This window comes from Bufo bufo, chromosome 2, assembly GCF_905171765.1.
Source record: "Bufo bufo chromosome 2, aBufBuf1.1, whole genome shotgun sequence".
NCBI classification, from domain to species: Eukaryota; Metazoa; Chordata; class Amphibia; order Anura; family Bufonidae; genus Bufo; species Bufo bufo.
In genome coordinates, this window is record NC_053390.1 from 22,034,309 (window position 1) to 22,048,314 (window position 14,006).

General features: G+C 44.9%; 1 protein-coding gene across 1 annotated transcript in view; it reads left to right on the forward strand.

Annotated features, from left to right (window-relative positions):
• The first annotated feature begins 133 nt into the window (after positions 1-133).
• Positions 134-14,006, forward strand: part of LOC120991159 (gastrula zinc finger protein XlCGF17.1-like) — a 31,041-nt gene continuing 17,168 nt past the window's right edge. The window contains exon 1 of the mRNA XM_040420069.1: positions 134-187. Within this exon, the coding sequence (XP_040276003.1) occupies positions 154-187 (34 nt within the window). The 5' untranslated portion in view covers positions 134-153. The remainder of the gene's footprint in view (positions 188-14,006) is intronic.

A 14,006-nucleotide genomic window follows, 5' to 3' on the forward strand; every position in this document is an offset into this window, starting at 1 on the left:
GGGAAATTCTCCAGTAACAGCACTGGAGGGGTCTGGGTGATGACGGTGTCATTGTGTTGTCAGGTTCCTATAAGGTGTCAGGACGTCACTGTCTATTTCTCCATGGAGGAGTGGGAGTATATAGAAGGACACAAGGATCTGTACAAGGAGGCCATGATGGAGGAGCACCAGCCTCTTATATCACAAGGTAAGAGCCGTCATGTGCAGTGTATACACGTGTGTGCAGTGACATGTAATGGAGGAGCACCAGCCTCTTATATCACAAGGTAAGAGCCGTCATGTGCAGTGTATACACGTGTGTGCAGTGACATGTAATGGAGGAGCACCAGCCTCTTATATCACAAGGTAAGAGCCGTCATGTGCAGTGTATACATGTGTGTGCAGTGACATGTAATGGAGGAGCACCAGCCTCTTATATCACAAGGTAAGAGCCGTCATGTGCAGTGTATACACGTGTGTGCAGTGACATGTAATGGAGGAGCACCAGCCTCTTATATCACAAGTTAAGACCCGTCATGTGCAGTGTATACACGTGTGTGCAGTGACATGTAATGGAGGAGCACCAGCCTCTTATATCACAAGGTAAGAGCCGTCATGTGCAGTGTATACACGTGTGTGCAGTGACATGTAATGGAGGAGCACCAGCCTCTTATATCACAGGGTAAGAGCCGTCATGTGCAGTGTATACACGTGTGTGCAGTGACATGTAATGGAGGAGCACCAGCCTCTTATATCACAAGGTAAGAGCCGTCATGTGCAGTGTATACACGTGTGTGCAGTGACATATAATGGAGGAGCACCAGCCTCTTATATCACAAGGTAAGACCCGTCATGTGCAGTGTATACACGTGTGTGCAGTGACATGTAATGGAGGAGCACCAGCCTCTTATATCACAAGGTAAGAGCCGTCATGTGCAGTGTATACACGTGTGTGCAGTGACATGTAATGGAGGAGCACCAGCCTCTTATATCACAAGGTAAGAGCCGTCATGTGCAGTGTATACACGTGTGTGCAGTGACATGTAATGGAGGAGCACCAGCCTCTTATATCACAAGGTAAGACCCGTCATGTGCCGTGTATACACGTGTGTGCAGTGAGATGTAATGGAGGAGCACCAGCCTCTTATATCACAAGGTAAGAGCCGTCATGTGCAGTGTATACACGTGTGTGCAGTGACATGTAATGGAGGAGCACCAGCCTCTTATATCACTAGGTAAGAGCCGTCATGTGCAGTGTATACACGTGTGTGCAGTGACATGTAATGGAGGAGCTCCAGCCTCTATTACTAGGTAAGACATGTCATGTGCAGTGATATACCGGTGTCTGTACACCTCTTTATAAGAGGGAACCCTATTTTTTGGGCTTGTGGAAGGCACCTCTGAGTCTAGAAGTTGTGTACAGGGGGCGCTCTGTCCTGTGTGTACAGTTGGCCATACGCCCCCCTCGGTAGGGGGTGGGAAGGCTGGCGCCCCCTCAGATTGTAAAGACCCGTTACTAATATAGTGATTATCATGGTGTCTGATGGGACAGGCCCATGCAGTAATGAAGGGGTTAATATGCATTTGTTGTATTCACCAGGGAAAGGCTTTGTAAAAGTTACTATAACGGCCAGGATTGCAGGTGCGGGGTGTGGAGCCCAGCTATAAGGCATGGAAGGAGTTACATGGTCATCTCTATGGGTTTGATCTGGTCGGGGGATGGGAGAAGATGTACAAGACGTCTGTGACTCCCTGGATGTGGAGGGAGGGGATGGAAAGCCAGTTAATGGAGGTCTGGACAGGAGTGGCCGGGGGAAGGGGGGACGGTGCTTCCACCTCCCTCTTCAGTTCACACCGAAGGGGATCCTTGTAAAAATCCATTTGAATGAAGAGCAGAATTTACCGGAGAGAAGCTTTCTAGGATTTAGTAAAGAATAATAAATAAAATAAAAAGTGTCCATATACAATAAATTACCCTCGGCCAATGTTGGCGGATTTGGCCGACTATCTGATGTGTATGGGGGGGCTCCTGACTGTAGCCAAAAAAGATTATGTGAGGGTAAAGAAGGATCAGGCATATTGAATTCAGCGTGCCCATTCCTGTCCACCGCTAGTGGTGTCCGGCAGCAGCTCACGGCCCTATCCCAATCCAGAAGACATGGAATCTGACCCTGGAGTATTTGTATGAGGAGCTGGACGAAGAGCTTCCAGGAGAAGAAAGGTTAATCCCACCGGTGTTGAAGGTGTACGGCCGCCTTAGGCCTGATTCACAAACGTGGATTCTCCTCCGTGTGCGATCTGTGTGTAGAGTGGACTTTGTGGTACAAGTCACAGACCGGGGGGCCCTGCCCAGAAACTCAGGACATGTCTCCTGCACTGCCAGGAGTTAGATACACCCGGAGCTCAGGGTTTTCCCATCAGTGCAGCTTTATGAGGGTCTGAGTTTTGCAGGATGAGTTGTACTTTTTCTCGGCCTCATTATCGGGGACATTACTGATTAACCTGTATTCCTTTTTTTTTTTTTGGAGACGTCATGATGAAAACCACCAATATGACCCTTCTCCTGAATGAGCCACCAAGGATGGACAGGAAGGAGATCAGCAGAAGAATATTAGACCTCACCTTGGAGATCATCTCCCTGCTGAGCGGAGAGGTAAACTTTTCTAGATTTCTCTCCTCTTTATTGTATTCTGTAACAAGTCAGACATCGGGAAGGAGAATCCATCATAGGAAGTTATAGGAAGAGTCCAGGGTCCTGGAGAACGGCCTCCAGACCTTCCAAGTGATGGAGAACCTGAAGATCAGCCCCCAGTATGGTGAGTGATGTGTCATGTGACCAATAGTCATGTTGTAGGAGCCATGAGAAGGTAAGTAGGCACGTTGTACCCAGGAGGAAAGGGCCGGAGGAGAGCACATGGCCCCTGAAGGGTTTATTCCCTAAGTGTCTCTCTCCATCCACAGGAGTACACAATAGTAAAGAAGACATCGGGGGACTGTGTGACTCCCATCATCCATCTCCAGGAGTCAGGAGGGCGGAGCAGGACCCCTCACCCCATCAGAGAGCCTCCCCCTCACCCCCTGATACATGAGCAGAAGATCCTAGAGCTCACCCACAAGATGATGGAGCTGCTGACTGGAGAGGTGACACTGCTGGGAATGCTGGGAAATTCTCCAGTAACAGCACTGGAGGGGTCTGGGTGATGACGGTGTCATTGTGTTGTCAGGTTCCTATAAGGTGTCAGGACGTCACTGTCTATTTCTCCATGGAGGAGTGGGAGTATATAGAAGGACACAAGGATCTGTACAAGGAGGCCATGATGGAGGAGCACCAGCCTCTTATATCACAGGGTAAGAGCCGTCATGTGCAGTGTATACACGTGTGTGCAGTGACATGTAATGGAGGAGCACCAGCCTCTTATATCACAAGGTAAGAGCCGTCATGTGCAGTGTATACACGTGTGTGCAGTGACATGTAATGGAGGAGCACCAGCCTCTTATATCACAAGGTAAGAGCCGTCATGTGCAGTGTATACACGTGTGTGCAGTGACATGTAATGGAGGAGCACCAGCCTCTTATATCACAAGGTAAGAGCCGTCATGTGCAGTGTATACACGTGTGTGCAGTGACATGTAATGGAGGAACACCAGCCTCTTATATCACAGGGTAAGAGCCGTCATGTGCAGTGTATACACGTGTGTGCAGTGACATATAATGGAGGAGCTCCAGCCTCTTATATCACAAGGTAAGACCGTCATGTGCAGTGTATACACGTGTGTGCAGTGACATGTAATGGAGGAGCACCAGCCTCTTATATCACAAGGTAAGACCGTCATGTGCAGTGTATACACGTGTGTGCAGTGACATGTAATGGAGGAGCACCAGCCTCTTATATCACAAGGTAAGAGCCGTCATGTGCAGTGTATACATGTGTGTGCAGTGACATGTAATGGAGGAGCACCAGCCTCTTATATCACAAGGTAAGACCTGTCATGTGCAGTGTATACACGTGTGTGCAGTGACATGTAATGGAGGAGCACCAGCCTCTTATATCACAAGGTAAGACCCGTCATGTGCAGTGTATACACGTGTGTGCAGTGACATGTAATGGAGGACACCAGCCTCTTATATCACAAGGTAAGACCCGTCATGTGCAGTGTGTGCAGTGACATGTAATGGAGGAGCACCAGCCTCTTATATCACAAGGTGAGACCCGTCATGTGCAGTGTATACACGTGTGTGCAGTGACATGTAATGGAGGAGCACCAGCCTCTTATATCACAAGGTAAGAGCCGTCATGTGCAGTGTGTACACGTGTGTGCAGTGACATGTAATGGAGGAGCACCAGCCTCTTATATCACAAGGTAAGAGCCGTCATGTGCAGTGTATACACGTGTGTGCAGTGACATGTAATGGAGGAGCACCAGCCTCTTATATCACAAGGTAAGAGCCGTCATGTGCAGTGTATACACGTGTGTGCAGTGACATGTAAGCTCGGGTTCTGCTCCATCTCAGAACGTATTATCACTGCGCTGTAACTCCAGGCTGGGGTCAGTCAAGTGACCTGGCGCTAAGATCGGAGACCTGGAGGCCATTGTCAGGTCGTAATTCGTAAGGATTAGCTAATCAGCTGTTTAACCACTTTTCACCATATGATGTAATAGTACGTCATAGTGGGAAGTGACTTGTGGGAATCAGAGCCCTGTTCAGTGCAGGGGCCGGGCAGTCACTGATAGCCGAGCCCCTGCTGAATCCACCATGCTGTAAAAGCAGATGCCGGCGGATTATCCCCTTCTATGCCACTGTCAGCACTGACTGCGGCATAGAAGGTACTTGCGGTCAGTCAGGGTTTCCATCGGGACCTGCCTTCTATGGAAGCCTAGGAGATCCAGCCCTTAATTGGGTCTTCTAGGCAACTGTTAGTGGGGTGACACGAAAAGTAGTTGATTGTGATATCTAGTAGTCGAGTCATTATTGTACAGAAAGCAGTGGTGTAGGCCGATCTGCTTCAGATGTGTTGACTGTTAGAAGATCGAATTCAGGTCTAAGGAGTTTATATTTTTTTTTTTGGGGGGGGGGATTACTTGGGAACAGTCTTTTTTGGAAAATTAATAAGCTTGCCTGAAAAGATGTGTTTTTAAGGCACATTTGAAGGTATGGCGGTTGGAAATTAACCTGTTATTCAAGGGCAGAGCATTCCAGAGAGTAGATTCAGCTTAAGAAAAGTCCTGAAGACCGGAGTGAGAGGTACAAATTATAGTGCATTTTACACCAGGTCACTAACAGAACGGAGGGCACGAGTAGGGTGGTAGACAGAAATGAGAGAGGACATGTATAGATGTGCAGCACTTCAGAAAACTTTGTGGGTGAGGGCTTTGAACTGCATTCTGTGGTGGATGGGGAACCAGTGACTGGCACAAGCTAGAGGAGTCAGTGTAGCGGGTGCATAGATAGATGAGCCTGGCTGCAGCATTTAGGACAGTCTGAAGGGATGAAGGTTTAGTGAGCGGGAGAACGATTAGTAATGAATTACAGTGATCAAGGCAACAACAAGAGTTTTGTCCTATTCCACTATAAGAAAAGGACGGATTCTGGAGATGTTCTTGAGTTGCAGACGAGAAGAGCGAGTAAGTGATTGGATATGGGGAACAAAGGAAAGATCAGAGTCAAACGTGGCCCCAAGTCAGCCGGTGTCCTGCCCAGGAGTTATCATAGTGCCACAGACTGAAATTGAAAAATCAAGTTTAGGTGGGTTGGTAGATGGGGAAAGACGAGAAGTTTTTTGAGAAATTCAGTTTAAGATACACAGAGGACATGTTGTTAGAGACAGCTGCCAGACAGTTACTGGTGTTTTGGAGTAAAGCAGGGGTGAGGTTAGGGGATGAAGTGTATAGTTGGGTTTCGTCAGCATAGAGATGGTATCGAAAGCCAAATCTACTGATAGTCTGTCCGATGGGGGCTGTATAGAGGGAGAAGAGTAGAGGACCTAGGACTGAGCCCTGAGGAACTCCAACATCAAGAGGAAGAGGAGAAGAAGAAGAGCCAGCGAATGATACACTAAAGGAGGGGCCAGAGAGATAGGAAGAGAACCAGGAGAGAGCAGTGTCCTTAAGGCCAATTGAGTGGAGCATGCGTACGCAACTTCCTCTTTATTACACTACACTTTGTCTTGGAAGTGCAGTGAAATAAAAGCCCCGGCTCCATTCAAGTGAAAGGAGCGAGATCTTGTAATTACACTACGCCACCGCTCCACTGGAGACAAGACAAGTAGTGTAAAGACCATGAAGCGGTGCTCGCATGGAGCCCTCCTCCTCGTCTCACAGCTGATCAGCGGGGGTGTTGGGTGTCGGATCTCCACCGATCAGATATTGATGACCTATCCAGAGGATAGGTCATCAGTTTTAAGGGTTGGACAACCCCAATGTCTATGCCAGTGGACATCTAAATTCAGGAGAGCAGCACCCACACACATACTGTGTCGCTACACTTGTTACCTCTGTGTGTCATCAGGCATCCAGTGAGAGGAGGAGCAGACACAGCTATATGTATCACCTAATTAAAAGCACTTGTGGAATGGATGGAATAATAGGAGCGCATTCAGACTTAGAGGAGGCCACACTTCCAGGTATTGTGAAGAAAGAAGCTGGAGTGTAAAATAACCTCAAAAGAATGGACTTGTACACAAGCGTCAGACACCAATAATCCTTAAATTACTGCTGTCTTTCTGAAACAATTCTGATGCGTATCGGGGGGTTACTGATTAGGGATGAGCGAATTTTATATTTTGAAATTCGAGTTCGGGTTGTAGTATAATCTGAATTGCGTTATGGATTCCGTTACCACGGACCATAACGCAATTCTATGATGGAATGCATAACAAAATGCCCTTAGAGGCATTCTGTCATAATAGAAGTCTATTGCCTGCATAATGGATCCGTCCAGTTTATGGTTATGCTGGAGTCCTCTCCTGCATAACGTAAACCGGACGGATCCGTTACGCATGCCATAGACTTCTATTATGATGTAATGCCTCTAAGGGCATTCCGTTATGCATTCCATCATAGAATTGCGTTATGGTCCGTGGTAACGGAATCCAGAACGCAATTCAGATTATACCACAACACGAACTCAAATTTCAAAATATGAAAGTCGCTCATTCCTATTAACCCTTTCTACCCCGGTCCAGTTTTCACCTTCCTGACCAGGCCATTTTTTGCAAATCTGACCAGTGTCACTTTACGTGGTGATAACTTTAAAACGCTTTTACTTATCTAAGCCATCCTGAGTTTTGTTTTCTCGTCACATATTGTACTTCATGACAGTGGTAAAATAGAGTCAAAAAAATTTGGTTTTATTTATAAAAAAATAATACTGTTTACCCCAAATTTTTAAAAATTAGCACATTTCCAGATTTGAATTTCTTTACTTTTATAATAGACAGTAATACCGCCAAAAATAGTTATTACTTTACATTCCCCATATGTCTACTTCATGTTTGGATCATTTTGAAAATGGGACGTTAGAAGGTTTTAGAAACAAATCTTAGAAAAAAATTTTTTTTCAACTTTATTTTTATTTTTACTATACATGTAAAAGTTTACATTAAGATATCGTAAAAGTATCCGTAAGTGACATAACAAACCAAGGCACAGGATATTTTTTGTACCAGCTTACAGGATAGTTAACAAACTGCCAATTGGCATGTATAGAGAAAGTTTGAGGAAAAATAAAAAAGGAGGGGGTGGGGGGGGGAGGCATAAAAAAATAAAAACCCTCTCCTACACTCTAAGTGTAAGTCAGCATGATGAGTATGCCATAGGGACCAGATCTGCAAAAACATGTCTACATTCCCCTGCGACAAAGCCATATAATATTCCAAGGAGCGCATCTCCTGAATACAAGAGTAATAATCAGCTTTAGATGGAGGAGTAGATCTTTTTTCAGAAAAGTGCTATCAGACATTTTGCCGCGGTGAGCAGCCAGGAGACGAGTCCTCTCACACCTCTAGGTGGAACATTCAATAGGTAGGCCATTGGATCCCACATTATTTATTACCCCAGAACTTCCTGTATTACAGAGGCCACCATATCTCAAAAGGGCACCACTAAAGGACATTCCCAGAAGATGTGATAGATTGATGCCTTATCAGCATCTCCAGCAAACATTAGGGATATTTCTGTTTAAAGTGATCAGCACTTCAGGGGTATGATACCAGTGCCTCAACAACTTTAGTTGGTTTTCTTTATAGGTTACACAAGAGGAACTAGTGAAAGCCCTTCGACCATATCACACTCCAAAGATCCGGTGGGATTTCTCTGCCCAGCCATTTTTCCAATTTTTTTCATATATAGATGTCTTCCTTCTATTAGATAATTCTGGGAGGAGAGTAAATCATATATAGCAGAAATGAGAGATTAGCTGACGGACCTCGTAGGCATAGCCTCTCAAATGGGGTCGGGGCGGTATTAATCTAGAGTGAGTGGCCAAATGACAATAATGGGTTATTTGTTGATAGTGAAATGCGGAGGAGGAGGGAAGACCATATTCATTTTGTAATTCTGTGAATTATAAGAGGCGGTTTGTAAGAGGATTTTGTAGATCGTGGAAATGAAAAAGTCCTCTTTCAATCCAAGGGCCAGCCATGACTGATTCACTACTATTGCCTAAGTGTGGAGTGAATAGAAACGGCGTCAGAGAGGAATGTAAAGTGGAAAGGTTAAACTTAATCTTACAAGTTAACCATAAGCTTCTAGTGAAAATCATGGGACCTAATAAGTTTCGAGGTGTGATGTCCGCCGGGCAACCCCATATCATAGCGCTCATATGAACCAGGGCCAGCCAGAGCCGCTCTGCTTCAGTCCATTTATTAAAGGAGTGTAGTGTAGTCCAAGAAGCTATGTGTCTGAGGTGTGTGGCATAATAGTAAAGGGCTATGTCCGGCAGCGAAAGACCGCCTTGAGTTTTTTTAGAGGTCAGGACCGATTTGGCAATACGGTGTCGTTCATTATTCCACACAAATGTGAGGAAGGCAGACTGGACTTGGCGTAGAATCCCCATCGGCACTCTGATTGGGAGCGTCTCAAATAAATATAGGAGTTTAGGTAAGACTGACATCTTGATTGCAGCTATGCGGCCTAATAAGGATATATGTAGAGATCTCCATTTACTGAGAAGCGTGTTAATATTAGCTATTACCGAGGGGAAGTTAGGGCCGTATAAAGCAGGGTAAGGAACAGTTTTTTGCCAGGAGTATTTAAAGGACTGTTGTAAAACCTTTAATGTTTGCGGTGGAATATTTAGGGGTAATGCTTCCGTTTTTGTATTGTTGATTTTGTAACCCGAGGGTCTGCTATATTGAGCAATAGTGGCATTTAGATTAGGAAGCAAGATGACTGGCTTCGTTAGTGTTAAGAGAACATCATCTGCAAATAAAGAAATTGTGAAGGATCGATCTTTTATTCAGATGCCCTTAATGTCTGGGTTTGCTTGGATCCGAGCAGCCAGGGGCTCAATATTCGGTACATACAAAAGCGGGGATAAGGGGCAGCCCTGCCGGGTTCCATTTTTAATATGGAACGTAGAGGAGCATGCTTGGGGTAAATTAACACGTGCCGCAGGAGTCTAATAAAGACCTTTTAAGTTCCTGTAGAAATGGGCCTGTAAACCCAAATCTCTATAGCATATGGAACATAAAAGACCAGTTAAGACGGTCAAAAGCCTTTTCTGCATCAAGGCTAAGGAGAAGGGCTTCAGTCGACTCCTTATTGACCGCATCAATCAGATCAATCACTCTTCTGGTATTATCACCCACCTGTCGGAAATCGAACAAACCCCAGCAGTTTATCCAATTTGCCAACAGTTTAGTGAAGATCTTAAGATCTGAGTTTAGTTGACTAATCGGGCGGTAGCTGGCACACTCTAAAGGATCTTTTCCTGGTTTAGGTAACATAGTAACATAGTACATAAGGCCGAAAAAAGACATTTGTCCATCCAGTTCGGCCTGTTATCCTGCAAGTTGATCCAGAGGAAGGCCAAAAAACCCTGTGAGGTAGAAGCCAATTTTCTCCACTTTAGGGGAATAAAAAATTTCTTCCCGACTCCAATCAGAATAACTCCCTGGATCAACGACCCCTCTCTAGTAGCTATAACCTGTAATATTTTTACACTCCAGAAATACATCCAGGCCCCTCTTGAATTCCTTTATTGTACTCACCATCACCACCTCCTCAGGCAGAGAGTTCCATAGTCTCACTGCTCTTACCGTAAAGAATCCTCTTCTATGTTTGTGTACAAACCTTCTTTCCTCCAGACGCAGAGGATGTCCCCTCGTCACAGTCACAGTCCTGGGGATAAATAGATGATGGGATAGATCTCTGTACTGACCCCTGATATATTTATACATATTAATTAGATCTCCCCTCAGTCGTCTTTTTTCTAAAGTGAATAACCCTAATTTTGATAATCCTTCAGGGTACTGTAGTTGCCCCATTCCAGTTATTACTTTAGTTGCCCTCCTCTGGACCCTCTCTAGCTCTGCTATGTCTGCCTTGTTTACAGGAGCCCAGAACTGTACACAGTACTCCATGTGTGGTCTGACTAGCGATTTGTAAAGTGGTAGGACTATGTTCATATCACGGGAATCTATGCCCCTTTTGATGCAACCCATTATCTTGTTGGCCTTGGCAGCAGCTGCCTGACACTGGTTTTTGCTGTTTAGTTTGCTGTTTATTAAAATTCCTAGATCCTTTTCCATGTCAGTGTTACCGAGTGTTTTACCATTTAGTATGTACGGGTGACTTGCATTTTTCCTTCCCATGTGCATAACCTTACATTTATCAGTGTTAAACCTCATCTGCCACTTATCTGCCCAAGCCTCCAATCTATCCAGATCCCTCTGTAGTAGTATACTGTCCTCTGTAGTATATATACAGTATACTGTCCTCTGTAGTATATATACAGTATACTGTCCTCTGTAGTATATATATATACAGTATACTGTCCTCTGTAGTATATATACAGTATACTGTCCTCTTCAGTGTTAATTACTTTACACAGTTTAGTGTCATCTGCGAAAATTGATACTTTACTATGCAAGCCTTCTACAAGATCATTAATAAATATATTGAGGAGAATAGGGCCCAATACTGACCCCTGAGGTACCCCACTAGTGACAGTGACCCAATCTGAATGTGTACCGTTAATAACCACCCTCTGTTTTCTATCATTGAGCCAGTTACTTACCCACATACAGATGTTTTCTCCCAGTCCGAGCATTCTCATTTTATATACTAACCTTTTATGTGGTACAGTGTCAAATGCTTTGGAGAAGTCCAGATATACGACATCCATTGATTCGCCGCTGTCAAGTCTAGAACTTACCTCCTCATAGAAACTGATTAAATTAGTTTGACATGACCGATCCCTCACGAAGCCATGCTGATATGGCGTTATTTGCTTATTTTACGGTTATAAAAGATTGAAGCATGGTCTGTGGTATAGGTTCACCTGCTAGGAAAGAGTTGAATAGAGAACCATGTGTGGAAGCAAAATCTCATTATATGTTTTAGAATACTGGTAACTAAGACCATCTGTATCACTTCCGTCCGCTCTTCCAAAGTAATCTGCTGGTTGAGGTGCAATAAGGCCTCTGGAGGAAGGGTAGGCAAGGCACAGTCAGATAAATAATTATCTAACCTCTGGGACCTACTCTCAGGATCACTAGGAAGTTCCGAAGGAAGAGAGGAGAGAGAGGCATAATATGAGTGGAAAATGTCTGCAATCTTTTCCGGATTAAAATATTGAGTACCCATGGAATCTTTAATAACCTGGGGGGGTTGATGCGATTGCACGGTCGCATAGCTGTTCGGCTAACAGAGTATGGTGTTTATTACCAAATTCAAAGAAACGCTGCCTAGAGTATCTTAGGAGCTTCTCTGTTTTATTAAGTGAGAGGTTTTTTAGTGTACGGTGTGGCAGCTAGATCTTGTTCGGCCTGGTGTAATTCTACCATACACTTTCTATGGTGACTATCTCTATCTTTTTTAATCCGAGAGGCTGTTGAAATGCAACATCACCAGAAATCCACCTTGTGGACTTCCCACAATATCCTGCCTGAGGATATTGACAGCTCGTTAATCTGGAAGTAATTGATTAAGTGAGTTTGCAGTTCCTCCCTAGTATCTACATTGGTTAGAAGGGTTTCAGTCAAACACCAGTTGGTGCGTTTCAGAGGGGAAGCCGCCAAGTCCAGATCTACATTTAGAGGGGCATGATCAGACCAGGTGATAGGGCCTAGCATTGCTGTAGACAGTAATTGGAGGGTCAGTATGTGGCCGAAGAAAAAATCTATTCTGGTGTGGGTGGGAGAAGAATGAGAACTGACGGGCGGTGGGATTATCTATTCTGCATAGATCATATAGGGAGTGAGAATATATAAGTTTACGAAAGTTCCGAGACAAGCGGGAAGAAGCTTGGGAGAGAGGGGTGGGGCGTATGGCTAACCTATCAGCTGTGTCGGAAAAATGGACATTGAAGTTTCCTCCTAGTGTTAGAGCAGAATTATGGTATGCCTCCAAGGTTGACAAGACAGAGGAGAGAAAAGAAATTTGACCTGAGTTAGGAGAGTATATGTTGCATAAAGTTGATTTCGTGCCAGATAAGGCGCCATCAAGAATGAGATAGCGACCGTTTGGATCTACCTCTGTCTTCTCAATCCGCAATGGGCAAGTTTTTGCTATTAGTATGGCGACACCTGCTGTTTTAGTTGAGGCATTCACCATGTAAGATGTAGGGAACCAATGTTTTGCAAACTGTAGTGACCCCGTCCCTGAAAGATGTGTCTCTTGGAGGAATATTATCTCTGCCTTAGATCTACGCATTTCTTGAAGTACAAGTCTCTGTTTAGAGGGTGAATTTAGTCCTTTAACATTTAAGAATAAGAGCTTAACCATAGTGACTAAAAGAGGACCTTAATAGCGAGTGATGAGGGGGTATGTATTCAGCATCTTGTATTCCTGATCCCGACGGGGGCTGCTCACTTCTCCGGCGGCTGACAGGCTAGAAATGGACTTCTGGACAGTGGAGGAGAGAATAAAACATAAGGTGGAATAAATCGTAGGAGAGAAGACTACATAACATAAAAAAAACAAACATCCTGAATGAAACCACTATTACAAAGCACAGTAAAAATAAATTACAGAGAAAGATCCAGATTAATCTTCTCAGCATAGGGTTTCTGTCGGAGTCTAAGACTAAGGCCTTGAAACAGCAGTAGGCCAAAGACAACTAATAAGACTCTTATTGGGAACATGGCAGGAACCAGGGAGAGTACCACTAATTATCAACTAGAGCCGTGCCTAGCAAGACTCCATAATACTAAGGTAAAATGGAAACCCTCAACAGTAAGAAAGTAGAATGAGGTTATTGAAGCCATCATGGGGATAAAGGAGAAATAATACTCAAGCAGTAGTCCAGGGATCATGTGAAGTCTCTGGGCAGCCGACACTCCTGGATATACCCCTCATTGGGTCGCTGCTGATGATTTCAGACGACTCTGGCAGGGACCAACTGTGGTCCAGGTCGGCGGAAGCAGAGGAAACTCCGTCGGGGCCTCCCAATCAGGTAAAGAGGGAGGTTGGAGGGCCAGGTGTGCGCAGAAATCGCGTAGGTCTTCAGATGAACGCAGAACTGTGGTAGATCCGTTCTTCCTCTCTGTGAGACTAAAGGGAAATCCCCAGCGATAAGGAATATCATGCTGGCGGAGTAGATCAAGTAGCAGTTTCAACGCTTTGCGTTTCTGGAGAGTTATCCATGATAGATCTTGGTAAATGGACACTTGGGAGCCTCCGAAGTCTAAGTTGCGAAGGGAGCGAGCTTTAGACATTCTCTCCTCACTCAGGGTAATGTCATTAACATAGCATATTATATCTCTCGGAAGTCCTCCCATAGTTTTAGGGCGGAGAGCCCTGTGAGCTCGATCCATCTTAATGGAGTGTGTTGCTTGGCGACCCAAGATAGCATTAAAAAAAGG